This window comes from Panthera tigris, chromosome D4 (assembly GCF_018350195.1).
Source record: "Panthera tigris isolate Pti1 chromosome D4, P.tigris_Pti1_mat1.1, whole genome shotgun sequence".
Classification (NCBI taxonomy): domain Eukaryota; kingdom Metazoa; phylum Chordata; class Mammalia; order Carnivora; family Felidae; genus Panthera; species Panthera tigris.
The window spans coordinates 82,861,616-82,888,883 of record NC_056672.1 but is presented as its reverse complement, the minus strand read 5'-3'; the positions used below and the strand labels follow the sequence as shown (position 1 = coordinate 82,888,883).

General features: G+C 59.2%; 1 protein-coding gene and 1 long non-coding RNA gene across 7 annotated transcripts in view; one reads left to right on the top strand and one right to left on the bottom strand.

Moving 5' to 3' along the window:
- The window catches only part of NR5A1 (nuclear receptor subfamily 5 group A member 1), a 32,538-nt gene extending 8,017 nt beyond the window's left edge, over positions 1–24,521 (top strand). For 3 of the 6 annotated variants that reach the window (XM_042963956.1, XM_042963959.1, XM_042963957.1), the window contains 6 exons: positions 2,946–3,062; positions 3,249–3,390; positions 5,437–6,062; positions 12,967–13,086; positions 15,029–15,176; positions 22,779–24,521. In XM_042963956.1, the coding sequence (XP_042819890.1) occupies positions 2,961–3,062; positions 3,249–3,390; positions 5,437–6,062; positions 12,967–13,086; positions 15,029–15,176; positions 22,779–23,026 (1,386 nt within the window). In that variant the 5' untranslated portion in view covers positions 2,946–2,960 and the 3' untranslated portion in view covers positions 23,027–24,521. Of the gene's footprint in view, positions 1–875; positions 918–1,174; positions 1,236–1,343; positions 1,399–2,945; positions 3,063–3,248; positions 3,391–5,436; positions 6,063–12,966; positions 13,087–15,028; positions 15,177–22,778 lie in introns of those variants that run through there. The other 3 variants (XM_042963961.1, XM_042963962.1, XM_042963960.1) reach the window with 3 other exon arrangements.
- On the bottom strand, positions 21,730–27,263 carry LOC122233021. The gene is made up of 2 exons (XR_006210444.1): positions 27,146–27,263; positions 21,730–22,789 (listed from the first exon to the last, which is right to left on the bottom strand). It is a non-coding gene; the product is annotated as an uncharacterized LOC122233021 (long non-coding RNA).
- Positions 27,264–27,268: the final 5 nt, after the last annotated feature.

Sequence of the window (27,268 nt, the reverse complement as noted above, 5' to 3'; positions counted from 1 at the left end):
GGTCAGATGTGGGGACTCTGCAGCTAAACCCCAGCGGCTGTCCTTCCTCAGCAAGATTCATCCGTGGCATCTCACAGAAACCACAGAACCCCTTCTGTAGGGCCAAATGTTTCCATTTTACATGAGGAGAAACTGAGGCTCAGAGAAGCAAAGGAACCTGGCCGAGTTTGCACAGCAAGTGGGCTGACTACCCATTCCGTCCTTAATTCCACGGGGTGAAAGACTGAGGAATGGTCTGCGCTGGGTCTCTAGCCTGCGGGACCAAGGTGCCAACTCCAACCCAAGCCGGGTGGTGGGGGCGGCTCGGGTCAGGGTCCCAGACAAAGTCAGTCGAGGCCAAGGGCCAGAGCCTTCAGATCGGTTGCATCGCTGTGGGTACATAATTGTGGTTTCCCGCACCACCCCCCCACACACACCCCTTGAAGACCCGGCATTTTGGCCTTGCTGATCTCAACACTTGTCTCCGAAGGGGGCAGGGGCAACATGAGAGGTGGTGCCTTTCTCTGGTAAATGAGTAATGGGGTAGACTTTCCCCACTCAGAGCAAGTGCTCAGCCTCGTGCAGCCCAGGGACCCCTTTGTCCCCGGGGATGCTGGGCACTTCCTTACCCCCTCCCCCAGCCCAGGTGAAAGGCTCAGAATGGGATGGGGGAGGCGTTCCTCTATTCTCCTAGCTCCCGCGCCCCGGTGGCTTCGGGTCCTCGCCAGACCTCGGAAGATTCCCATTTCTGGCAGAGCAAACTGAGGCCCACGGAGGAGAGAGGGCGTGCCGCAGGTCTCCCAGCTGGATACTACTAAACGCTGCCGCAGTGCTAAGGCATGCGTTTTGCCAACACCACTTCGGTTCATCCGCATGCCCACTCTTACGGAAGTCCAGTCGTCATTACCACTTAGCAGATAAGGAAACTGAGGACCAGTGTGTGTGTGTGTGTGTGTGTGTGTGTGTGTGTGTGTGTGTGTGTGTGTAGATTTGCCTAAGTCTCCAGTGAGGAAATATGGCATGGCCAGGGCGATACCGGGTTTCTAGCCTTGAACCCGTGCCTTGGCCACGGACCCCCACGTTCGCCCTTACCCACTTCGATGCTGCAAAACGACCAGCGCCCCCAGCGTGGTCCTTGCCACGACTAAGCTGGATTCGCAAACAGAGGCTCGCCTCCTGGGTGGCTCGAGGCTCCCCGGCGCTCAGCACCTGCCCGGATTCCGAGGCGCCCGGGCTGGGAATGGGGGGCCGAGAGGGTGAGGGTAAAGGCGCTAGCCAGGAGGCTAGGTGGCGGGGGAGGGCGCGGGCCGGGCCTCCGCCCCCGGATACCGCACGCACTGATATAGAGGGGCCGGCCCCTGGCCCCTGCGAGGCGGGTTCGCGCAGCGCGCATTGGCGGCGGAGGGGCCCGGGTCCCAGGTGCGGCCCGGGAGGCGGCGGGGGGCGGGGAGGCAGGGTGGTGGTAGGGGGGGGCGCCGAGGCCCCGCGCCCCCGCCTCCCCGCCCCCGGCCCGATCGGCCGTCATCGCGGGCAGGCGGCGCTGCGCCCGGGTGCGGCTCATCGCCGGCGGCGGCGCGGCCAGGAGGTGCGGGGCTCCGCGCGGGCGGGACGCGGGGCGCTGCTGCTCGCAGGAGCCGCCAGGTGGGCGCCGGGCGGGCCGCGGCCGCCGTCGCGCCCCTTCTCGCTTCCTGGGCCCCGGCTCCGCGCACTTCCCTCCTTGGGACTTCGACTCTCCGCCCGAGGTCGCACCCCCGCCTTGGGCTCGGTCCCCCCGGAGCCCGGGAGGTCTCCGCCCGAGGTCTCGCGCCCGGCCTGCGACTCCACGCCCGGCGTCTCGGCTGCGCCCTCCCTCCGCCCGACGTCTCGGCCTCGGCGGCACGGGCTGCGCCTCCCGTTGCCGTCGCTGCCGCGGGCTTTGTCTCTCTCCCGGCCCGGGGGCCCCCGGCGGCTCGGCGCTTTCGGGCTCTCAGTCCCGGCGCCGTCGTTCTCCGTCTCTCCCGGCGCGAGCCCCTGGCGGGGTCCGACCCTGCGGGGCCACGCCTCGGAGCTCGGGCTCCCGGCTCCCGCCGCGTTCCGCGCGTCTTCCCGTCCCCGGCCCCCTTGCTGGGCGCCTCCGTCTCTCCAGGTTTTCTCTCGGTGTCTCTGTCGCCCCTCTCTGCCTTCTTCTCTCCCGGTTTCTCTTGCCTCTCGGTGTCTCGGGCTGTCTCTCGTCTACCGCTGTGTCTCTGGCTCTGCATCTGCCTTTCCCAGGTTTTCTCTTGGGCCTCTGTCTCTCGGTGTCTTTGATCTCTCTCTCTCTCTCTCTCTCTTTCGTTCTCTCTCTAGCTCCCTATCTCTCTGTCTGTCTCGTCTCCCCCTGGTTTTCTCCGCTCGGCATCAGTGTGTCTGTCAGTCTCGGGTTTTCGTTGTCTCTGTCGCCCCAGGGTGCTCGCTCCGTTAGGCAGCGTCGGTCGGTATCTCTCGCTTTCGCTCTGCCCATCTCTCTGTCTCCCTGGGACTCTGTCTCTGCCTCCTTCGTCCCTGTCCGATTCCCCAGGACACGCCGGCCCCACTCTGGCCGGGTTCATTGGTGTCTCCCTCGCGGCCGAGCCCATCTCGTTTTCTCAGAATCGGGGTTTTGTTCTCAAACGAACGAATCCGGATCCAAGCGCACCGAATCCGAGGGTCCCCGATCGGGCGCCACGCAGACCACGCCGGGAGGGCCCCTGGCCCGGGCGGGGGGCGGGGGGGGGGGGACGCGGGGCAGGAACGCTGGGACACGGTCGGTAAAGGCCGAGCAGGGGCCGCCCCGGCCACATCCCACTGCGGGCTGCTCAGGGCGCTCCGATGGGTGGCCTGCCACGAGCGGCCTTGACCCCCGCGCGCTAATGGGGGACAGCGCTGTGGGGGCTCCGGGCCCCCGGCCCCCAGGTCTGCCGCGCTGCGGGTCGCGTCCCGCCCGCGGTGATCCCCTCCTTCCTCCGCAGGCGGACGCCGCGGGCATGGACTATTCGTACGACGAGGACCTGGATGAGCTGTGCCCCGTGTGTGGGGACAAGGTGTCCGGCTACCACTACGGGCTGCTCACATGCGAGAGCTGCAAGGTGAGCGGGCGGCGGACTGCGGGCCGGCAGGGCTAGCTAGGCGCGCGGACGGCGGGCGAGCCGGTGGGACGCGGGGGGGGGGGGGGGGGGGGAGGCAGGCCCTGCCGGGCGGTACAGAAGGAATCGGGCCCCGGGGAGGGGACGCGCGGCCTGCCCGCCTCCCGCGCTGACTCCGCTCTCCCCAAGGGCTTCTTCAAGCGCACGGTGCAGAACAACAAGCACTACACGTGCACCGAGAGCCAGAGCTGCAAGATCGACAAGACGCAGCGCAAGCGCTGTCCCTTCTGCCGCTTCCAGAAGTGCCTGACGGTGGGGATGCGCCTGGAAGGTGCGCGCGCCGCGCTGCGGGCCTCCGACCGCTGACCTCGCTGTCTGTGGGTGCGGGTGGTAGGAGCGGTGAGAGGAGGGCACGAGTGGCCTTCTTAAAGTTTCCGGAGCCGGCCGGTGGCCCCTCACTGTGACGCTAGAGCCCGATCTCTGCTGGGGAGGGGTGAGAAGTGGCCGGCTCTGTCTGGCGAGGAGATATAGAGAGGCTCAGGCCCTCTCTGCAGCCTCTGAGAGCCGGGGCAGCACAGGGCAGCGCCTCGCAGAGCTCCTCTTCTGCAAGGAGACCTACAACACCCCCACTGAGCCCCCAACAGCAGCGACAGCCAAGGTGACCAACGCCTTTACCAGAGTTCAAGTCCCAGTGCCTCCACTCACAGGCTGAGGGACACTGGGCAAGTTCCTTAACCTCTCTGAGCTGCAGATACCCCATCTGAACACTAGAGCTGATAGTAGTGTCTTCCTCCTAGAGTCAGTGTGAGGGAAAGGTACGGAAAAGCCAGCACGTAGTAAATGCTATTGTTATTGTTGTTGTTGTTATTGTTGTTGTTGTTATTGTTATTACTATTATCATTATCATCGTCATCACTTAGGTTACTATCTGTCCATCATCAGGCTTCACGCAGCCAGCCCACCCAAAAGGTTCACTCAGGCCATTCACTCGGTGGATGAGAGTCCTTCCACCATGTTCTTGGGTGGGCCCTGAGAGGTTGAGGGAAAGGGGAACAATTGGTCCCACAGGACCCAGGCCCATCCTTCCCTTCCCAACCCCTTCCTCCCGGCTCTCAGTCCAGAGGGGAGGAAAAACGCTTCGGCAGGAAGAACTCAAACTTTCTGAGGGTGGACACTCGTAGGCTTCCACCCTGCTGGCCCCAGCCGGGCTGTGCGCCGAGCAGACAGCTGTTGGCTAAAGTTTTTAAACAACGTGGAAGCCCCTAGTGGCCCTGAGAGCCGCTGACCACACGTCCTGCCACCTAGAGGAAGTACTCCTAGATGTGAGGGGGATGTCCCGACGTCCCCAGCTCCAGGTCCTCACTGGTCAGGAGAGCTCATTGCTGCAAGTAGCAGAACCACCCTGACGGAGCCTGAGGGAGCAGAGCTGGGCTGTGCACCCCCGTGGCAGGACGATTGGCTGAGCGGACCCCCAAGACACCTCCCTTGCTGAGCACCGCCCTCTGCCTCCTACTGTCTCCCTTCTCCCAGGGCCCAGGGTGGGGTCCTGTCTGAGCAGGGGCTGGGGCCACACTGCAGCTGCAGAGATGCACCTGTTGGGTCTGGCTGGTGACACATTCTTGGCCAGACGGAGGGACATCTGGTCAGCCGGGGAGGTCCCTTCTCCCAGCACAGAGCCCTGGCCAGCCCTAAACTCAGCTTCATACTTGAAGGCAGTGGGGGAAGGCAGAGTCATTTTGCAGTAGGGGTTTGCCAGAGACAGGCGGTCAGAGTCCAGGAGCAGCTGGATCCTGGAGACTGGACTGGATGCTGTGAATAAAGCTGACTAGGGTCTCCTTCCTGTTACCTACCATCTCTCGGCTCAGCCTTGTGCTAGGCCCCTGAACCCACTCTTGAGTCGCCAGCAACTCTCCGTTTGAGTCACGTGGCCCGATACCACTCAGAAGGATGAGGGTGGGCAAGAGGCAGCACATCTGGGCCAAGGATAGTGAATTCTGCCTGGACGAATCCAGGAACACTTCTGGAGGTTGTGACCCTGGGGGCTGGGTGTTTGACAGGCATGAGAGAAGGAAAGGGTTTGAGGCAGAAGGAATATCAAAGGCAAGGTGGAGGAAGAAGGAGCCATGCCAAGCAGAGGAGCAGAGAGATGAGGAGGAGTGGAAAGAACATGGGGTCTTGTAAGGGATGACCCAGGAATGGTAAAACAGGGCCTTGAATGCTGTGCTAAAGGAGATTGATTTCACCTGTGGGCAGTGGGAGCCATGGAAAGCTATTGAGCAGGGAAGTGACACAGGTCTGTTTGGGAAAGATCCGTGAGTGTGGCATTATGGCAGGAGGCTTGGAGGGGGTGAGTCTGACCCTCTGCTTCTGCCCACAGCTGTGCGTGCTGACCGCATGCGGGGTGGCCGGAACAAGTTTGGGCCCATGTACAAACGGGACCGAGCCCTGAAGCAGCAGAAGAAGGCACAGATTCGAGCCAATGGCTTCAAGCTGGAGACAGGCCCTCCAATGGGAGTGCCCCCCCCACCACCTCCCCCACCGGACTACATGCTGCCCCCTGGCCTGCATGCACCTGAGCCCAAGGGCCTGGCCTCTGGTCCACCTGCTGGGCCACTGGGCGACTTTGGGGCCCCAGCACTGCCCATGGCCGTGCCCAGTGCCCACGGGCCACTGGCTGGCTACCTCTATCCCACCTTCCCTGGCCGTGCTATCAAGTCTGAGTACCCAGAACCCTATGCCAGTCCCCCACAGCCTGGGCCACCCTACGGCTACCCAGAGCCCTTCTCCGGAGGGCCTGGTGTGCCTGAGCTCATCCTGCAGCTGCTACAGCTGGAGCCGGACGAGGACCAGGTTCGGGCACGCATTGTGGGCTGCCTGCAGGAGCCGGCCAAGGGCCGCCCTGACCAGCCCGCGGCCTTCAGCCTCCTATGCAGGATGGCTGACCAGACCTTCATCTCCATCGTGGACTGGGCACGCAGGTGCATGGTCTTCAAGGAGCTGGAGGTGAGTCCCTCCTCCTGCCTGGCTCGCCGCTGGGGTGTCCTTTTGGCTGCCCTAGTCTCAGTCTTAGTTACCCCTTGGATGGAGCTGTCCTGCCCACTGGCTTTGGGCAGTGTCTGGGCACAGGGAAGCCACACTGGGGACACTGAGGAGTGTTTCTTACCCCTACCCCCCTCTCCTTCATCCCTCCCACCCTCTTTCCTTCTCTGTTTCTTGAGTCTCTATCTCAAGACTCTGCTTCTTTTGTCTCTGCCTCTGTCTCTTTCTGTTGTCTTTCACTCCCTGGTGTGCTATCTCTCTGTATGTCTATTTCTCCAGCCCCTTCAGTCTCTGTTTCTCATCTGGTCGGGTCTCTGTAGGCATTTATCTCTCTTTCTCTGAGACCCTGAGCTCCCCCAAAAGACTAGCTGAATCCTTTGGAAGCTGTCTGTGGCTGCCCCAGCCCAGTGTCTGGAAGAGACAACTGATCCTGGCCTCCCATTTGGAGAGGCCACCAATCCCTATCAGCCTCAAATGTCATAGATGGGGGTCTTTGTATCTCAGAGTTTGGGGTGCTTGTGGATGTTCTTCTTCCCAGCTAAGGTGAAAGGTCTTGCTGTCCCTGCATCTCTTGTGCATGATGGTTGGTCCCACGAGTGGGTGTCTGTGTGTGCAGGGGGAGCTGGGGGGTGCGGATTGCAGGGCCTGTCACTGATCTTCCCAGAGGAGACCACCTTCCTTTTCTGCAAGGCTTTCCTTCCCTGGTTTGGAGTACCTGCAGCTAAAGTAAGCAAGAAAGCAGCAGGAGAAACCGAGGCCAGCAAGGGGAGAACTTCCCAGTCATCCTGCCTGGTGCTCTGATGGGCCCAAGGCCCGGGAGCTGCCCCTCTAGTGCCCTGGCTCCCTGCGATCAGGGTGCCAATATCAGAGGTCCCTCGAGCCCAGCCAAGGCCCAGCCCTCGTTGGCCTGGGCATAGACAGTCTTTAGTCCAGGCCTATCGGTGTTTGCCTTTCCCAGGCCAGCCCCACTGGCTGTTCCGGGGCAGGGTGTAAACAGCAGGGCCTGTTGCCCTCCCTGCTGGGGCCACTGCAGCCTTGAGCAGCATTGTCAGTGCTGACGCCTGGGCTTCCTCCAGGGGCATGTGGCCGGATGGGCCAGGGGCACTGCCTGCCTGGGCTGGGCACAGGGCGGGATAAGATAGGAGGTGGGCACTGTCAGCCCTTGAGGTGTCATGGGACTGGGGGCCTGGGTTACTCCAGGAGTCAAGAGTTGGTGGTGATGATTCCTGCTTCCACTATGGAGGGTCTGGGGATGTGTCATGTATCTGCCACGGGGTGGGACTTCTCACCCTTACCCCCTATCTAGGCCAACCGCATGGATGGGACAAGAGGCAGGGCCTTGAACAATCCCATCTGCCTCTCACTTATGGCTGGAGGCCCTGGTTGGGGATGAGGATCCCAGGACCCTTGGGTTGGTTGCCAGCTTCTCCTCCAGACTTCCCATGAGGCCCCTGTGCAGAGGGGAGGAGGAGCGGAGCATTCCTGGCTTTCCAGAACTCTGGATCCAGGGGCAGGGCACTTCCTCTGGCCGCCTTCCTAGTCTCTTGGGGTTTTTCACACAGGATGGGAAGGGCTTTTGTCCCAGCTTTGCTGAGTGTTTTTTCCTGCTTCTGGCTTCTCTGTGGTCCAAACTTTCCTGCTTCCCCTTTCCAGAATCTCTGAATCGTGCCCAGGAATATGAACCATGGTCACCATCCTCTGTAAAGGAGCCTTGCAAATAAGTACCAGCCCAGCCCATGAAAGGGCCTCTCATCAGCCATGTGGAACTTCTTTCCTACTGGTCCAGTGAGCCCTGGCTGGTGTCTGTTTGCAAAGCCAGAGGTGGGGAAGCAGAAAAGTGGGAGTGGTGCTGAATGACCCTGGACTCCCTTTTGGGTGACCATCTCCCTACCTCCAGGCAGCATACATCTTAGGAAACAGATCCTCTAGCTCTGAGAGTGGGGCACTTGGGCTGGGCACAGGGGACATTGAAATGAACTGGACCCAGGAGGCCTCCAGGCTATTGGAGGAGACAGACACACACACACAGCTGATGCCCACACAGGCTGCCGAGGGCTCTGAGAACGATGCAGAGGGGACGGTGGGGCCCAGGAGGAGGGAAAACTGACTCTGTCTAAGGAAATCAGAGGTTTCTTTGATCTCTGCCTTTCCAGGAAGCAGTCCGAGAAGGCTGAGGACATTCCAGGAAGGGGGAATAGCATAGAGTAAGGCCTAGGAATGTGAAAAGGCGTCATGTGGTAGGGGATTTCAGGTGGCCCTCTGTGTCCGGAGAGGTTGGCAGGGTCAGAAGCAGAGCTTGGACCAGAAGTGTGTCCTCTGGCAGTAGGTGACAGACAGCCTGCCAGAGCTGGCTGGGGCCCCACATCCTGGGTCAGAGAGGGCTCCTACCACAGAGCCGGAGCTCTCCCTAGAGGCCACTCACCCCTCTGTGATGCTGATATCATCTCGCTGCCCAGGGGAAGGCCTGGGGTCTTTGCTGAGCTGTAGGGATGCTGTGGGTGCTGATGCCCTCTTGGAGTTCTCCTCATCCCTCCTCTTTCCCAGCTTAGATGTCCCTTGGTCTCTATTTTTCCATCTCACACAATTGTGGAGTGTTAGATCTGACAGTGGCACCGAAGTTAGTAACAAAGACCAGAATCAGAGAAGCCTGTGTTCAAGTTCCAGCTCTGTCAGCCCTGCCACTTACCACAGGTGTGACTTTGGGCAGGTGACTACTACTCTGGGCCTCGGTTTCCTTATCTATAAAATAAGGGGAGTTGAAATATCATCTTCCGCACGGGGTGGTGGTTGTAAGGATTCAGTGAACCAAGACAGGTAAAGATTTCCCACAGGGTACGGCACACGGGTTAGCAGGAATAGGAGCTCCCGTCTGTCCCCTCGGCTGCTGCCCCGTGTAATCTATACTCTCAGGAGGTGCACAGGCCCGGCCAGAAGGCATGAGAAGGGATAGACTGCACCCAAGCTCCTCTGAGCACTAGTGTTCCTCTGGGAGCAGACAGGGTCTGCCTTGCCCTGGGCTTATGAAGCACCTTTGTATGATGCAGGGTAGCAGAAACACCTGTACCCGCTGCCTGGTGGAGGGCAGGGTGTAGGTCCGGGCACTCAGCCTCTCTGGACAGTTCCCGGGAAAGACAGGCTGGGAGGCTGCAAGATAGGAATCAGGGAGGGGAAAGGGAGGGCCAAGAGTGCCTAATGACCCATCTTGACATCACTTCATCCCTCAACATCCAACTCGGAGGCCCCCGATTGGCAACAGATTTAACTGCTCTGATATATGGTTTCGTTTAAACAGCAGTAACTCTGTCAGTCCCGGGCTGACAAACGATGGCCTGCCGACCACTCGGCTGAGAGAACGCCATGGCTGGCCCGTGGCATGTCAGCCACCGGAGAATTACAGAGCCCGCTGGCCTTCGGCTGCCAGACTGATCAGACCCCAGGGGGCTCCAGAGGGGGGCCTGCTGGGAGGGAGGTCAGCTTGGCACCCATAAATACCCCTTCTCCAGGGCAGGCTGCAAAGTGTCAAGGCTCCAGGAAGATTTATGGCAGACCGGCAGGAGGGGTGGGTGGCTGGTAGTCTGAGCAGACAGACCAGGCCAGTGAGGGACCCCAGGGCCGGGACTGCAAATGTCCTTGTTCCCAGGGTGGCAAGGAGGTCTGAGGGCAGAGGAGGAACCTTTGCTTAGGGAGAAAGCTAAGGAAGGTGAAACCACCCTCTTTGGTTAAGTGAGCCTCTTAGCCACCTGCTGTCCTGTGGAGAGGGGCTGGCAGCTACAGCTTTCTGATTTTCTTTTAAATAAAGAGAAGTGTGTGTGTGTGTGTGTGTGTGTGTGTGTGTGTGTGTGTGTGTATTCATCTGTGTGGGCAGCGATTTGGAGTTTGGTGTCTTTATGTGTCCATCTGTCCATTTAGAGGAAGAGCAAGTGAAAAGTCCATTTGGCTGGGGGTAGATGGGAACCCAGGCTGGGGCAGCATCCACAGGAGTGCCAACCATGGGTCCACAGAGCCCTTCACCACTGATGCCCCTGTGCTCATATGTTTTCTCTAACCAAAAGAGGGAGGATTTTATTTTTCCAATTTCTCAGGACAGAAAATCAGGGCAGAGTTGGATATGTGGCTCAGTTGGGAATCAAACAGAGGGCACAGGGCACCAAAGCTTAGCCACCATATTGCATCTCTCTGCCCTGTGCCTCTCCCCCCACCCCACCCCCCCCCCCCGCCCGTCAGCCCGTAGGCAGGGCTGCCCCCACTCCTGGGGTCTGAGGTCTGGGTACAGAGTCTGCTCCCAGGGCTTGGCCAGCTGGGTCACTGTGACCCTCTTGCTTTGTGCCCGAAGCTCAGCCTGCTTATCTCCTAATTCTCCCCCTTATCTCTCACTTTCCCACCTCCCCACCCCCTCCCTGTTCCTTCAAGCCAGGCAAAGGGGCCCCGATGGGGAGGGGGAGCCAAGCCCAGCCCTGCATGCCCTCCCTCCCACTCTGCTTCCAACTGGGTTGTCCAAGGTAGGCCAGTTGACCCCCTGGCAGGTACCTTCTGCTTGGGCCTTAGGACCTCCTGGGGACTTCCAGAAGACCAGCCCAGTCAGGAGCATCTGGACAGAGCCCAGATCCCTGTGGTTCCTTTAGGCAAGCCACTGTCTCCTTATCTATAACATGACAGAATGGTGATAGGACAGAGGTGAGGAGTCCAGGGTGTGCTGGGAATGGGCCTGGCCACAGGTGCTCACCGAGCCTTGCCTCCCTCCTTTAAAACTAGTGGGGAACCACTCCTGCCAGTGGTTCTCCAGGGATTGTGGCCATTTCTTGAGGAGAAATAGGAGAGATGTCTCTGTGATTCAGCCCTGCCTGAGTCTCAATCTCTTCTGGCCCCTCCAGTGGTGGCTGAGATCTGGGGCCCCCTGCTGGGCTCCTCGCTCTGATGGTACTGGGGGTCTAGAAAGCACTTCCTGCCAGAAGAGGAAGGGACAGGTGTGTGGGTTCTTGACACAGAGATGAAGTGAGCAAGGGACGGTGGGGGGCTGGTGACTCAGGGCAGGACAGAGATAGGCCCTCCCTCTCGTTCTTAGCACATGCGGTCAGGCAGGTGAGGCCGAAGGGAGCCTGATTGTGTGTCCAGCTGCTCCCCCACTCTTCCTGCACTTGTTCTTGGCCTCGGCCTGAGGACAGGCCCCAGGCTGCCCCCAGGAGGGGGCGGGGACAGAGGGTCGCAGAAGGAGGCTTCTACCCCTCAGAAGAGAGAGTTATTCATTAGGTATTGCCAGTTCTCCTCAGGCCAGGGGGTCTCTCTGGCCCCCAAGTTGGGGGCTGTTTCTCTGTGCTCTCTGTACCTGTCTTGGGAGCACATATCTGTGCATCAACTGCTCACCGACCCGTCCTCCGGGAGCCCAGAGATGAGCTGGACACCTGCCATGCCTTCCCAGACCCCACAGGCATTGGGGAAGACAGAGGCATGAATTGGTGCCATCAAATGTTGTGACATCCAGAGGACAGGATTGGGGAGAGCTTTACGGGGGAGGTAACAAGAGTGCCATGAATTCCTGGGTGGCCAGGGTGAGTCTTCTTCCATACCTTGTGGTTTAGGGCACAGATCTGGAGCCAGACAGAGCAGTGTGACCTTGGGTGAGTTGCTTGACCTCTCTGGGTGTCCTTTCTCCATAGATTGGGGATAACAGCTATACCACCCTAGCTTCATGGAGGTGCAGTGCAAAGACTGATAGCTATCACGGTCTGCATTCATCACAGGGCAGGGCCCGGTAGGGTACCCGGGAAGCACCTGCCAGGTAGCTGGTGGTGGGCTAATGAGCTGCAGATGCTGAGGGGCACCGGAGTCTGTACTGTGTCTTCCGAGGGTGGCGTGCAGTGCCCTGTGCAGGTCTGGACACCCAGGAGAGCTCAGTATTTTGTCACCGTAGAGGGTCGTGGACTGAGAAGGCCAGCTATGTCTCTGGCCTGGCTCTCTCTCTCTCCCAGGAGAGTCCCTCGCCTTCTCCAAGTGGTAGATTCTCATCTGAAAAAATAGGGTTTTGGCCTGGGGATCCCCGAGGACCCATCTGGCTCTGGCATCCGATGGTTCCGAGTCCCATTTGCCATTGTCACGAGTGTCCTTTCTTGCCAGGCTAGAATGTAGTGACCCTCCAGGGTGGAAGGACACCCCACACAGAGGTAGTCTCTGCCCTCTCGCTGGGTGCCCGACTGCAGCCTGGGTGTTCAGAATCTGCCCTCCTTGTATTTCTGTTCCTGCTTCAGATGGACCATTGCCAGCCACCTGCTCATTCCAGGCCAGATCTTGGGCCAGAAGGGCGCTCCCTTCTCACAAGCCTGAAAGTTGTGGATAAGGCCCAGGGAAGCCCTCTGTTTCCTCTTCAGGGCTTGTTTTTTGAGCTACTGAGGCTGCCAGAGATGCGACCACAGGCCAAATGGGCACAAGATTGAAATTAATCATCTCCCCTCGCATTTGAAGGATGTCTTCACAAATTACTTTCATGAACATCATTCACCAATACTTATTGAGTACCTAACATGTGCTGAACCACCTTCTAATACTGTGCCCACTTTACAGATGAGAAAACAGAGGCTCAGAAGGCTATAGAATTTGCTTAAGGTCATGCAACTTGTAGAAGCAGAGCTGGGGCCTGAAGCCCGGCCTGTGTGAGCTCTAAGCACCCCCATTGAACCTTGGTTTTGGTTTGTTTTGCTAGAACCTTGCCACACTTTGATGAAGTAGGCAGCTAGGCAAAAAGGGCACAGACAGGTTAAGTAGCTTGCCCAGGTCACATACCCAAGGGAGCCCCTGAATTATGAGTTGGAAGAGGGAGGGGTGAGGGGAAGGTCCCTGGCTGGACCCCGCACTGGCATATGCCTCTTCCCTCCAGGTGGCCGACCAGATGACCCTGCTACAGAACTGCTGGAGCGAGCTGCTGGTATTCGACCACATCTACCGCCAGATCCAACACGGCAAGGAGGGCAGCATCCTGCTGGTCACCGGGCAGGAGGTGACCAGACCCTACTGTGCCCTGTGCCAGGCCCTCATGTGCACTTCCAGAATTCTGAGCCTGGAAGAGATCGTAGGCCTCTCCAGGGCTGGCCCTGGGCAGCCGAAATGTCAGCCCTTCCCCCAAGTTCATGCCCAATCTCCCTCTGACCTGCCCTGGCCCTGGCCTGGACAGGAGGCAGCCACCCTGGGAAGCATCTCAGGGATGTGGGGAGGTCAGGGAGGAGGTGATGGTGGCACTGGATCTAGAAGAACAAATAGGGGTTGGTCAGGTAGTAAAAGGTTGTGGGGGAATCAGCCTCACCCACACCACAGCAGAGGGGACAGCATGGGCAAAGGCGTACAGGGGGACGTTTAGAACTGCTGAGCCACCAGGGGCTGCCAGTATATGGGGGTGTGGGGCAGGAGCCCTGTGGTGGGAGGGGTGAGGTGAGAGGTAAGCCTGGAGGGGTTGCTGGGGGCTGGGGTGGGCAAGACCTTGCAGGCCCTAAATCCTGAATAAACAAAGGAAGGGCAAAGGAATTTGCTCCTCTGTCCAGAGCGAGGGATTAGGGGCACTAGGGTACGAGCTGGGAACTCCTGAGATTCAACAGGACCAACTGGAGAGTTTCAAGTGCAGAAGGGCTCATGCAGACTGTTTCTGAGGAAGCCCAGGGAGAGGGCAAGATAGCGGCTGAGGGCATTGAGGCCACTGTGTAGTGCTGGGGACCTGGAAGGGGACAATGCAAGGAGGAAGACCCCCAACTGCGGGCAGCAGGTGTGGGAAAAGTGGAGGGAAGGAGGGAGAAAAAGAAGAGAGGCTGATGCCAGGGCCTGGGCTGGTGGAGGGAGCATCAGTCTTGAGGGGGCCACAGGAGCAAGAGTGGGCCGCCAGGCCCCCTAGGGGTGGGGGGCGGGGAGGCTGAGGCCCTGCTCCCCAACCCCTATCTGTAACCCAGGCCCTCAGTCATCCAGCTCAGTTCTTATCCTGAGAGTCTCGGGACATCCAGGGCCAGGGAGTGCTGGTCCCAAGGGTGTGACTTGAAGGTCACCTGTGAATGCACTGAGGAGAGTCTGAGGTGTGAGTGTGTTTGTACTGGCCCATGTCAGCATGTGTGCGGGCTGAAGCGTCTGAAGGCCATGGGGATGTCCAGTGTGCGCGTGCGTGTGTGTATGTGTGTGCGTGTGTGTGCCTGTATTTTATTGTACAAAATCTCCACACAGGTAAGTGTGTGGTTGTTGAGATGTGCCTGTCACCATGTCAGTGGAGACTCGTACACGGGCACGTGTCTGTCGTGTTACCTTGTGACGTGACCATACCAGGGCATGTGTGTGTGTGCGTGTTCCCTTCATGAAGTGGGTAGACCGCCCTGGGAGTGTGTCCGGGTGTGTGCGTGTGTGAGCGAGCGTGAGCTGAGGTGTGACCACATCCCCAGTCTGGGTGTCCACGTGTGGCCGTGTGTGGGGCCCTGAGCAGTCAGTGGCGCAACCCATGTGCGTCCAGGCGGACCCGCCCCCGACCCTGCCCCACACCCGGCCGCGTGGCGTTTGCTGCAGATATCACTCAAAACACAAAAGCCTCTTGTACCACGGGCCTGGTGGCAGCTCTTTGTGTGCGAAGGACCCGCCAGCTCTGCCCCTGCACCCGCCTGCCCCGTGTTGGCTCTGCTGCCGCGAGGCCCTCAGCTCCCAGCAGCGTGGGGAGACCTGGGAAAGCTGGGCCCAGCGTGGGGAGAACTGGGGCTTGGAGGGCTCCTGGGGCGCGGGGATATGTTGCCGCCCCCCCCCCCCCCACCCCCGGCCCAGCGCCAAGGATGGGCACTCCCGCCCACCCCGCCCAGGGCCTCCCATCCGCCCCGCCCCTCCCCCCACCGTCCCTCGTCCGAGCCTCCCGCCCACGGCCCGCGGAACCCCCGGCCCGTCCTGTGGCCCGCGCCTCCCGACGCTGACGTCTGTCCGTCCAGGTGGAGCTGACCGCGGTGGCCGCCCAGGCGGGCTCCCTGCTGCACAGCCTGGTGCTGCGGGCGCAGGAGCTGGTGCTGCAGTTACACGCGCTGCAGCTGGACCGCCAGGAGTTCGTCTGCCTCAAATTCCTCATCCTCTTCAGCCTCGGTGAGCAGGCCCGGCGCGGGGCGGCGCGGGGGGCCAGGCGGGTGGCCGGCCAGGGGTCGAGAGGCCTCCATGAGGCTGCGCCCCCGGCGGCCTTGGCGGGGCACGGACCCCTCTCGGCGTGAACAAGGGTGTGAAGGGACCTGGCCCGACGCCTGGCTCTTAAAATGGGGGTTGTTTCCTCTCCGGGCCTCAGTTTCTCTGTGTGAAAGTACAGAGGACCAAGACAATGTCTAAGATTTGCCCGTGTGGGATACAGACTCCTTCTGAGAATTCGTGAAGTCCTGCCTGGCTGCCCTAGGAAGGTGCCCATCCCTCCTCCAGAAACACCTGTGTGATTTCAGGAGCTTCTGTTCCCTGGCTGCCATCCCAGGCTCCCTGTTTTCCCTGATTCCCTGCTCTAGGGGGTCCACATTCTGGCTCTGGGTTCCTTGGGGCCCAGACCCTTTACTCACTCACTCACTCACTCACTCACTTATTCATTCTACAAACACTTGCTGACCATCCACACTCTGCAAGGCACTGGGCACATGGAGTGAACAGAAAAGATCCCAAATCCATATTGTCACAGAGCTGACCTTCTCTTGGGGGAGAGACAATAAGCACAATGTGATTAGTGAGATATAGAAATCACTGAAATGATTAGTAGAACGTATCACCTGGAAGACTGTGGTCAGTGCTAAGGAGGGAAATAAAGCAGAGAAGCGGCAGAGGGCGAGCCCAGCTCACCAGACCTACTCCCCAAGTCAGGTGCCTCCCTCTCACTGCCTTCTGGACCCGCCCAGCCTCCACCCTCCTCTGGGCTCTCCTCAGGCTGGCCTGCCATCCTCCTTCACCTAACAAGCCATCTCCAGCGTCTTCCCTGTGTCCAGCAATGCTGTGAACATAGACATGTCCTTGCTGTCTGGTGGCTCCCAGTCCAGGAGAGGCCTTCAGCTAGCACTGTCACTGTCAGGATGGGGACAGACAGATGGGGAACCCCATGTGGGGAGCAAGGGCTCTGCCTAGAAGGCTTCCTGGAAGAGGGACATCTGAGCAGGGTTTTGGAGGATGAGTAGGAGCTTGCCGGAGGGATAGATCTTTCAGCAGAGGTATAGATGGGATGGAAGGTCAGAACAGAGGGGCATGAATGCTTTGTCATTCAGGGAGGAGGCAGGATTCGGATGTCATTTTTGTGGCAGATGACATCGGCCCCAGTCAGTGAGGGAGGGCCTGCTCAAGAGTGGGTGGGGGGAGTTGGGGAAGCCAAGGGGAAGGAGTCAGCTGGGTGGGGGGTGGTGATTAATGAAGCGTTGATTGTGATTGTGGGAAGCCCAGCGCTCAGGCTGTGGCCCTGTGGCTGGTTGCCTGGGCTGGTCTCCCGACTCCAGCACAGCAGGCAGGTAGCTGGAGGGCTTATCTGTAAGGCTACACAGGTTGGTAGGGGATGGCTAAGGTGCGAGGTAGGGACAGAATCTTGGGCTGCCAGTGAGGAGCTGGGGCCTAGAGCCCTTGCAGGGTCCTCAGGGGCCCAGGCCAGGCTGGGGGAAGCCCCTTCCTTTCTCCCCACAGTGGTACCTGCTTCCAAGCCTTGTCTTTATGAGCTGCCAGGCTCTGGGAACTGGCTCAGTCCAAAGCCATGGTTGCGTGTGGTTGGGGGTGTGGACACCCCAGGAGGTATGTGCGTGTCGGTGCCTTTGCTTCTGTATCTTTGTTTTCGCACATGTGCAGACTAAGAACTTTCACAGGCTTGCGGGCTTTTATGGGTCATGTTGTATAAAGAATCTGTAATTGGCGAGTGATGGGAGATTGGAGGCAAGAGGGATTTAGAGATCTGCGGCGGTGTAGGGGCTGTTGTGAGGTGACAGTTCTTGACCTGACCATCAAGAGGCCCCTGGGGAGGTCCAGAGGAGGGGTGGGTGGAAGGTGGGATGCCAGCCATCAGTCTCCTTGGAGAGGCCTTCCTGCGGAGAGGGCACCATGTCTCTGGCCTGAGGCACACCCCTGCAGCCTCGGCCCCTCTTCCCAACAAAGCCCTGGGTGCTGGGGACTGCTAGTCCAGCATGGCTCTGGCCTCTACCGGGCGATTAATGCAGGACTCCTCCTGGTATGGGTATAAGGACAGCAAGGCTGAGCCCAGCCCTCTTTTCCTGGGTCCAGGTGAGTGGCTGAGTTCAGAAGCATGCGTGCTGGCCCCTCCTTCTTGCCAGCCTTCATCCTGCTTTCCAGAGGAGGTGGCTGAGGCCTGGGAGATGGGGACTGTCTGCAGTGCTTGGCTGGCATAGGCTGGAGGGGCCGGACTCAGGAGCGAGAGCATGTGCATGCATGTGTGCACCTGGGCGCATGTGCGAGGCAGGGTGGAACAATAGTTAGGGATGGGGACTAGGGACGGACCACCTGGATTCTAAATCTGGACTCTGGCTGTGTGCCCTTGAGCAAGTCACCCTACTCTCTGAGCCTCTATTTTTCCCATCTGTAAGATGGCCGTCATAATAATCCTTAATTTGCTATGAGGATTTAATGAGGGGATTCCCCCCAAGTACTCAGAGCGTGGCCTGGCCCCTTGGAATGTGTGGGTATTGTTTTCCTTCTAACCGTCATTACCATCAGTGAGCAAATGAACAAAGGAATGAATGAAGTGAATGAATGAACCAGTCTCCATCTTTATCATGTGCTGTGTCTGGCACAGTGCCTTGTCACAGGCATGAGGGTCTGGCTGAGGTGGGTGGGGGAAATGCCCAGCCCAGCAAGTCAGAAACAAACTCCAGTGAGGCTGAGTCTGGGATGGGTGGTGGGGAGGAGGTCCCGGTGCCTGGGCCTGCCTGAGCTCCTGGGAAGACAGTGGGAGAGGAGGCCAGGTAAGCCACAGAGGCCAGGTAAGCTGTTGGCCGACAGGTTCCGGGTTCCAGAAGGAGACTGAGCAGTCCAGTGTGATCAGAGTTGGGCCAAAGAAAAGGAACCAACCCCACCTAAGATATCAAGAAAGGCTTTTCGGAGGAAGAGGGGCCTCTGAGCTGGGCCTTGAGGTATGAGTAGGAGTGTTCTAGGTGAAACAAAGCAAGCAGCAGCAAGGGCATTCCAGACGGAAGCCAGAGCTTGTGCAAAGGGATGGGGAATCCTGAAAGTCTGGTGTGACTGTGGGGCAGGGAGGGGGGTGGAGAGGAGGCTGGGGGGTTGGGCAGGGACGGAGCTGTGTGAGGCCTCCAATGCCAGGCCAAGTACCTTGACCCTTACCTTGGGAAGGCTTTTCAGCTGAAGTAACATGATCACATTTGCATTTTAGCAAGGTCCTTCCAACTGCAGCCTGGGAGCGGGATGGCAGGTGGCAGCCCGGAGTCCTGCAAGAGGCTAGACCCAGGGCTGGAGTGAAGGAGACAAGTTTGGGCAAGAGGAGGGGGAAGATTTGCCCAGAGTCGGGAAGGTGGGAGGGGATTTCTCCCCTGTTCCAGCCCCAGACCACCAGGAATAGGTCCCCAAGGGAACTGGAGCCCAGACAGGATGGCCACTTGCCCGTAGACCTCCAACGGGTGTGCTGGGCGTCACCCTTGGGGTGGTGGCTCCCTGGGCTGGGCAGCCCGAGCCCCTGTGACGACTGTCCCCCACCGCACCCCGCCTCCAGCCCACTCAGCGCCTCCTTCTCGCCTGCCTCCGCACAAGGGTGCCATTTGGCGTCTAAATAGCTGTCTCCCTGCAGGCGTGGAGGCAGGTAAGGAGGTTTAATTAAAATTAGTGCCTCTCTCCTGGCGATCACGGTGTTTATGAAGATGGGCCCGGCTGGCATTGTTCCGCAGAGGACTTAATCGAAGCTTAATGGATTGACCTAACATTCGATTTCCTGACTTCCATTGAGGCGGCGGCAACAGCGTTCCCTCAAGCGTTTGCAATTTCCCCACTGCTCCGCGCCAACAAAAGGCGGCCTGAATAGCAGCCCCACTCGAGGGGCCATTGTGCGCGGGGGCGCCTGCCTGAGTCACCGCGATTGGGACAACATTCTTTATGCCTCGCAGGAATGAAAGGATTATTCAAATATTCAATTAAACCGTGAAAAGGGGGCTTTTCTGAGAACCGGGGGCCCCCAGCTCCGCAGAGCTATAGCAGGCTGCTCTCTGAGGTGGAGGGGGGGGGCCATCTCCCAGCCCCCTCCCACCTCCCCCCTCCCAGCCTCCGCCTCTGGGATCACTGGAACCGCAGGCTGGGGTTGGGGGGGAGCACGCCAGGCTTTTCTCCCACGTACCCGTCTCCAACCTGCGGCATCCCAGGGCCCAGAGCTGGCATACAGATGAGGTTCGGACCTGGGGCGCCCTGTGAGGCAGAGATTGGTTTGGCCCCATCTTGCAGATGACAAGGAAACTCAGCTCAGGGGAAGGGCCTTGCCCAAGGTCGCCGGGCTGGTGGTGGAGCTGGGATTGGAACCCTGGCATGTTAAGGGGGTGTCTCCAGGTTTGTGTGACCCCCGCTCCCGTGTCCAGTGGGAGAAAGGCATGGTGTTTGGCGGGGTGGTGGCTCTGTCACACCCATCATCCCGCAGGGTCTTCACAGCAGTCCCTTTAGATGGAGGCGCGGGGAGGTGGGAGACGGCATATGACTTGGCAATGGTCCCCTCCAGGGTGAGGAGAAAGGTGAGTATGGAGTCCAGAGTCGACCGTCTGGGGAAACCTAGGATCCCAGAGATGAGGGCCCTTGGACAGGACCCCTGGATTGGATGAAATGTAAAGTTTTCACGTCCAGTCTCTCAGGAACCCATGTCCAAGCTTGACCCTGCCTGTGCTTACCCACTGGACTTTGGAGCCAGCAGACCTGGGTTCGAATCCAGACTCGGGCATCTCCTGGGTGTCCCAGGCTCAGCCCACTGTCCCTGCGCCTGGGGGATGCCCTTTCCTGCCTGCCTGGGTGTCTGTGGGGATTCACTGAGCCAGTGCACGGTGCCCAGCGGGCGCCTGGGAAACCGGATGCACTTATACTGTAGTCATTGGGGCTCAACTGGTGACTGCTTCTCTCCCCCAGCCCTGTAGCCCACCACATGGGGGCAGCGGGGGTCTCCAGTCTGCAGAGAGCTAGGAATGGGGGCTGTCCCTGAGAGCTGTCCTTGCTCTGCACCCACCCCCTGCACTCCACCTCATTGTCCCTGGTCTGGGGCTGTGGAGAACAGTAAATCCTGGTAAAGCCAAGGCTCTGGTCCTCCCAGTCCCCTCCCACTGCAGACTCCACTGCAGCATCCTAGCCCATCCTCCTCCACCCCCAGATGTTTCCTCTGGGCTCCCTTACTGCTGTGTGGCCTTGAGCTGGTCCCTACTTTTCCCTGGACCCCCCAGGTCAGAAGACAATGTCAGGAGAATTGCCCAGCCTCAGGAGTGGTGGGAGGTGAAGGTAGACAGGACCCTATGGGATGAAGAGAGGTTGGGATAGAGATGGGGCCAATAGTCACCTCTTATGCCTAGGAGGTCAGCTTTGGAGGGGGTCGGAGCTTCCCATGACCTTTGAGTGTATCTGGAGGAGTCCAGGCTAAGGAGCAGGGCTGTAATGTACAGTTGAACAGGCTGTTCACTGCACAAGGGCACCTAGGCAGGGGGTGAATAGGGGCTGAAATCCAGCTTGTGTGCCCCTTGCCATACTGTCTCTGTGGACAATAGGGAACTTCTTTCTAATTGGCACAGAGGCACCTTATGGGCTAATGGCGATCCTGGGCAGGCGAGGAAGAAAATGACTGTGGCTCACTTACTGAAGGGAGATGAGGGAGCCAGGGATGGGGGTGGAGGATTGGGGCCAGATCCTGCCATACGCCCTGGGCCCAGCTCAGGTTTCCCTAAATCCGACTTTGGACAACATGGGCCTCAGCGGGCACACTGGGGGCGGCTGGGGATCAGGGTTGCCAGGAGCATCAGGCCCTCCTGGCGCAGTGGGTGTTAAGAGGGATTAGAAGGGCCAAGGGCTGCACATGCTGGGCTCCCGACTCCCCCGCAGCAGTAGGGCTGGTAGTCATGGGGGCAGAGGGAAAGTGGATGGATGACCATTTTCTGAGCCACTGGACGCCACATCCCAGGCAAGGCCCTGCTGGATTGGGGGATGGGGGACCAGTTCTGTGGATTCCTGCTGAACCTCACCCAATAGGCAGGTCACCAGCTGGAGGTGCTGCCCAGGAGCTGAAAGAGGCCTGCCAAGCAGTGATGAGGACTCTAGTGACAAGAAATGGACCCTCTCTGGGTGCCCCTGGGGGCCTAGGCCCCTGTGCGGGCCCCCAGACCCAAGCTCCGGCCCCTGCAAGGTGGGCACGCCCCTTTCATAGCAAAAGAAGACCTTGCAGGCCAGGAGGGGACAGGGCACAAAGCCACTGCTCCTAAATGGCGGGGCCAGGATTTGAACCCCCATCGGCCTCACTCCAGAGACATTTTATTTTTTGTGTCTTCACTGGACCTCCACTGGGTGCGGAGGAGGCGTCGGTCACACCCCTCTTTCCCTGGCACAAGTGATCCCTGGTCCACGCAGAGCCGGCTGCCCTCCCGTCCCTCCCACAGGCAACCACGCCTTCACGTTTAACCTGGATTCCTTGTTTTGTCCCTGTTCTCACGTAAAGTGCACACTCTGTACAAGTACTTTTAATTTATGTAGATGGCTCTGTCTTGTAGATCTCATTCTGGATCTTCCTTCTCTTTTTTCCACTTAGCCCTATGCTTTTAAAGATCTGTCCATTTTTTCTGTCTGCTCCATTACTTCTACTGCACAGGACTCCCTGTGGTGCGGCCACCACACAGCCATCCAGGCCACCTCCGTAAATGCTGCTGCAGTGAACATCCATGTCCCCCCAGGGGCCCCAGGAGAGAATCTCCTTGGGGTTCTGGAGCTTCTTGATTGGTCACAGGAGTGCCTGTCGCTGTCTAGAATAGGGCCACCAGTGCATGTGCCTGGAGGCTGGGAGATGGGACCCTTGCAATTACAGTGTGCCTGTCTGGTGATGTTGCTGATGGTGGCCACGATGGGGATGATGGCGACGGGAAGGTTTTGACCCGGCGATGGGGATGGTGTTGATCATGGTGGGGTGAGAGTAGAGATAGCAATGGTAACAAATTGGTCTTGTTACGTGCCGGACGCTGTCCTCCAAGCATTTTCCACCTGTCAAGTCCCCAAATTCTCCCAACAGTCTTGTGAACTAGGTGCTGTTGTCACCGTTCTGTAGGAAATTGAGAAGTCGAATAACACGCCCAGGGATACAGCTGGTGATGTTGGTGTGGTTTTGGAGACGATGAGGGCGTTCATCATGACCAATGTGATGATGACAGTGGCAGTAATGATGGTGACAGGTGATGGTGGTTGGGTGGGTGATGGTGGCAGTGGCCGTGTTTGTGATAATGACGGGGGTCAGGGTTGGTGACTGCCGATGATGGCAGTGACCGGAATGGCTGCAGTTTGGTTGATGATGGTGGCAGTGGCCGAGTTTGGGAGAAAGCCGGGGCCGTCAATATCGGTGATTGATGAAAGTGGCGGTGTTCCTCAGCCGTGGCGATTGGAAGACTGCATCGTTGACGGCAGTGCCCCGTCTTTGGTGCTGATGGGGATGTTGGCGCTCATGTTGCCAGTGACCGTTGATGATGTGACGGGCTGGTGATCGTGACAGAGCTCCTCCCCTTGCAGATGTGAAGTTCCTGAACAACCACAGCCTGGTGAAGGATGCTCAGGAGAAGGCCAATGCCGCCTTGCTCGATTACACCCTGTGCCACTACCCGCACTGCGGGGACAAGTTCCAGCAGCTGCTGCTGTGCCTGGTGGAGGTGCGGGCACTGAGCATGCAGGCCAAGGAATACCTGTACCACAAGCACCTGGGCAATGAGATGCCCCGCAACAACCTGCTCATCGAGATGCTGCAAGCCAAGCAGACTTGAGCCTGGGCTGGGTGGGGCTGGGCCCGGGGCCGGGGTGGGGGTCCAGCCACCCCCGGGGCCCTCCAGATGGTTTATTTTATTATGCCGATCCAGGAGCCCCCACCCTGTAAGCCCCTGCCCCTGGGCTCCCTGAAGCCCTGTGTTTGGGAAGGTGGGTGAGGGTGGACAGGGCCTGGCTGAGGTAGGGCCGCCCCACCGGCACTTGCCTGCCACTCCGAGTGTCCCAAGGAGGCAGCTGCTCACCACCCCTCCCCCTCCCCTTGCTCCCAGCTGTCTGTCCGGAATCCGGAGCACAGGTCCAGGGAGGAGGTTCGGGATTCCCTGGCGGGCCTCCATGTCCCTTGGGTCAGAAGTCATCCCTTCCCCCTCTCCAGGAAACAGAAGCAGAGAGAGGTTGAGCGGGCATCAACTGGGGGAGAAGAGAGGGTCTCCAGAACCCCCTCCCAGACACCAGGAAGGAAGCCCTCTGTTTTGCAAACTAGGGGTAACTGAGTTTGCAAAATTGGGCAGGCACTGTGGGGCCTAGAGGGCTCCGGGGGGACAGGTTAGGACACAGACCTCCTCCCTAGCCCTTCTACCCCATCTGACTTCTGCAGGGGAAACTCTGACACGCTATCTGAAAACAGTTTCACTACAATCGTCTTTCTGCCCCTCTCCCACCAGAGGAGAAGCTTGGCACACTCCACGTTCTCCCCCCACCCACAGTTGGCCAGCCCGGGCTGGTATGTATCTGCAAGGCTGTAGTCAAGAGGTTTGTGGGCTTAGGGGTTTTGTTTCTTTCCAGATGCTCCTTGAAAGGTATGTATGTCCAGGGCAGGGGACAGAGTTGAGGATTGAGGCTGGGATTTGGGGATTAGCACCAAGTACAGCCCATGGTTTCTCCCCAAACTCCTGCATGCCAAGTACCCCATGGGCGGTGCCAGACCACTGTTTCTGAGCCCCCACTTCAATCCGGAGAAGAGCTGTTGCTTGCCCCTCCTCAGATGAACAGCAGAGTGCCCTGTCGGGGGTGATGAGCTCCAGAGTGTCTGTGTATGGGAATATGGGTGAACTTGAGGAGGGCGTATGGGTCTCTAGCTTGGGGACATTGCTGATAAGCCCCTCCCTTGTTGGCCTCATCCCCTTGGGTCCCTTGCTGCAAACCCTTGAAGCTGGGCTTCGGCTCCCTGGCCTCCTGCCCTATGTCCTGAAAGACACGGTCCAGGGCCAGGCACTAGGGAGTGGCCTTAGCTGTCCTCTGTCCGGGGCTGGGCGTCCACTGTTTTTCCTGCTTTCATGTTGCCACTGCAGCTTGTGCTGAGCCTGCCCAGTGGGAGGTGACTGGGCATCCGTGCTCCCCTGCCTTCCACTGCCCTGTCTTGGTCCCTGCCCCTGCCCACTGTGATGTGTGCCCCTGCCAAGGCCAGAGACCCACAGCTCCAAAACAAGAAGTGCCCTTAAGAATCTCCCCAGCCCCTGCAGCCCTGGAATAAATTTTGCAATTAGTTTCCAGTTCCCTTTGTCTATTTATGTTCCGGGGCCAAAGCGGAACCTCCCAGGTGGGTGTGGGTGGTCGAGGGTGGTGCAATGCTCTGATTGGGATGGAGGTGACAGTCAGATAACCTTTGGTTCAAAATCTGGGGCCAAAGTTGGGGCACACCAGCCACTGTTAGGGAGCCTTTTGGCCCCACCTCATACCTGGGACCTTGCGGTACCCAGGAGGCTTGGGAGATGCTTAGGTCTTCCTGGGCTTCAGCCTCAGTTCCACTACAGCCGTGCAGATGGGGGCACTTCAACCACCTTGGGCAGATGGGGGCAGTCATTTAATGAGCACCTACTGTGTGCCATCCCTCATATCCCTGCCCCTACCACAGCCCTGTGAGGTAGGGGTTAGAATCCAGGAGAGGGACTTGGTCAGTGACCTGCAGGGGCAGATTCAAACCTGGGTCCTCTCGACTTTGGAGCACTGGCCCTTTCCTCTCTGTCCATCTGGTGGCCCTGGGGCCGGTCCCTCTCACTGATTCTCTTGCCCTCCCTCCCCCGCTGAGCACAGCTGAGACCTTAGGAATGCCTCCTCTGCTCTAGACCTTGTCCCAGGGCTTCGCCGGCTTTCTCTGTCCATTTTGTCTTCCCATCTGCTTCTCAAAGCCTCTTCGGCAAGTGGCAGCTCCAGATTACAGCCGAAGAAACCAAGATACAGAGGGGGCGAGGTGACCTGTCTGAGGTCACACACCAAGAGGGAGTAGAGCCATCATTCAAACCTCCATCGTCCTGACCAACCTGACTACTCCTACGGCCACCCCTGGTCCACTTCAGGCCTCTGTGCATGTTAGAAAAAGATGCCGGGGCACACAGCTTGGCAGTGGCTTTTATGCAACGAAAGCGTCCCTTTCCCTCCCGGCACCTTTCAGAAGGGAAGTAGGTGCTCTTGTTCCTGCCTCTGGGGAGCACCAGGTCTTTTGGGAAGGCTCTCTTAGTCATCTCATGTTCCTGTGTGATCCATCGTGTCCCGGGGCCGGGTAAGATGAGGAAGTGAATGATTCTGCCCCTGGGGGGGGGGGGACAGGAAGTGTTCACAGCAGCGGGGTCATCCAAACTGGGTTTTGAAGATTTTGAAGGTCCACCGGCTAGACAACAGTTGGGGGCAGTGTGGGCAGAGGCAAGAGTTGGAGCAAAGGGATAGAGGGGTGTCAGCCACGGGTGTCTGGGGACCTAAGCAAAGTTACTCTGGCTGGAGAGTAAAGAGAGTGGGTGGTGGGGAGGGAGGGTATGGAGCAGGAGGAGGGAAGACCCGAAAGGACTCCTGGGTGCCCACCCCTGGACCTCTCCTCCTGCCAGTGCATATGATTAGTTGGTGGGGAGGCAGGAACCTCCTGGAAGGCGGCAGAGGTCTCTGCAAAAGCAGGCTGTAGAGACCAAGTGCCTGCCCAACTCAGAGCCACCTTCTTGCTTCCCTGGCAACCCTGCTTCTGCACTGGGGCAGCAGGTGGCTGGGCTGAGCGCCCTGTTCTGTGGACCTTCGGTGGTGGTACCCAGCCTGCCCCGCCCCTCCCCCCTGCAGCACCGCTGTGTCTTCCTGGAGCAGGCAGGACGGCCTCTGTCTCCCCCTCCCTCTGAGCCCGCTGTCTTTCATCTCTTTCTTTGCCTGGGGTGGGGAGGGGGGGGGGTCTTCAAGGGCTTAAACATCATCTCCATGCAGCAGGTTCTGCGGTCCCACGGTTCCCTGAACATCTCTGAAGACAGCTGACATTCCTGAGTGCCTACCGTGTGCTGGGCCCAGGGACTACCACACAGGACTGCATTTACCCCTCTTGTCACCTGTGGGGTGGGCCTTATGTCCCCCATTCTGCAGATGACGGGCTTTGGAAGGTTCAACAGCCCCCGTCCCCAGAATGAAATAACCAGACCTCTGGCCTTTCATGGTGGGTCCACCACCCCCGGACAGACAACCCAGGTGGGGCCCTGAGCGGAAGTGGCACATAAGGTGGAGAGAGCAGGGAACAGCTTGTGCCTCCCTGGGTCCCAGGGCTTCTCACGCAGCCCTGCCCTGCCTCCACTCACCTGCGTCTGGACTGGCTTCCTGCCTCCTCCAGGGAGGCTGCTCTCCCGCTCCTCCCTCCTGGGCTGTGCCACATCCTCTGGCCCCAGGAGCATTTGAGCCAGGCTGAGGGCAGCAGGGCAGGGTTAGCAGCCCCTGGGCCCCTGCTTCACCTGGCTTCCAGCTCAGGGCCCGCCCTGGTGCAAAGCCCTAACACATCATCACTGCTGCTCACCTCGGCCCCCAGCCCAGCTCTAAGAAGGGACCCGTGGCCACAGAATCAGTGGTGGCAGGACCTGCTCCCACAGCCAGACTCCAAGTCCTCCTGCAGGATGACCCATCATACCTGGAGCTGGTCCCACCTGCCCCCTGCCTTCTCTGAGCAGTCTGCCTGGGTGACTCCCACTCACAGTGACTGCCCCCGCCCCCTGACCCCCATGTTACCCAGCCGGGAGACTGTCTCTGGCCTCAGTTTCTTCCTCTGTACAATAGGGGTGATAGTGTTCATGGGGCTGAGGTGAGGACTCACAACTCTAAGGTGGTCAAGGGCTCAGTACCAGCCAGGTACACAGTAGGTACTAATAGATGTTGGCTGCACCTACCCTGTTGAAGCTGGGGCTGTCTTGAGACCAAAAGACAAAGTGGCAGCTTCCCTTGTCCCACCCTTCTCCCAGGAAGCCTGGCAGGGTGACCCCCAGAGAGGAACAGGTCACAAGAGTACCCTT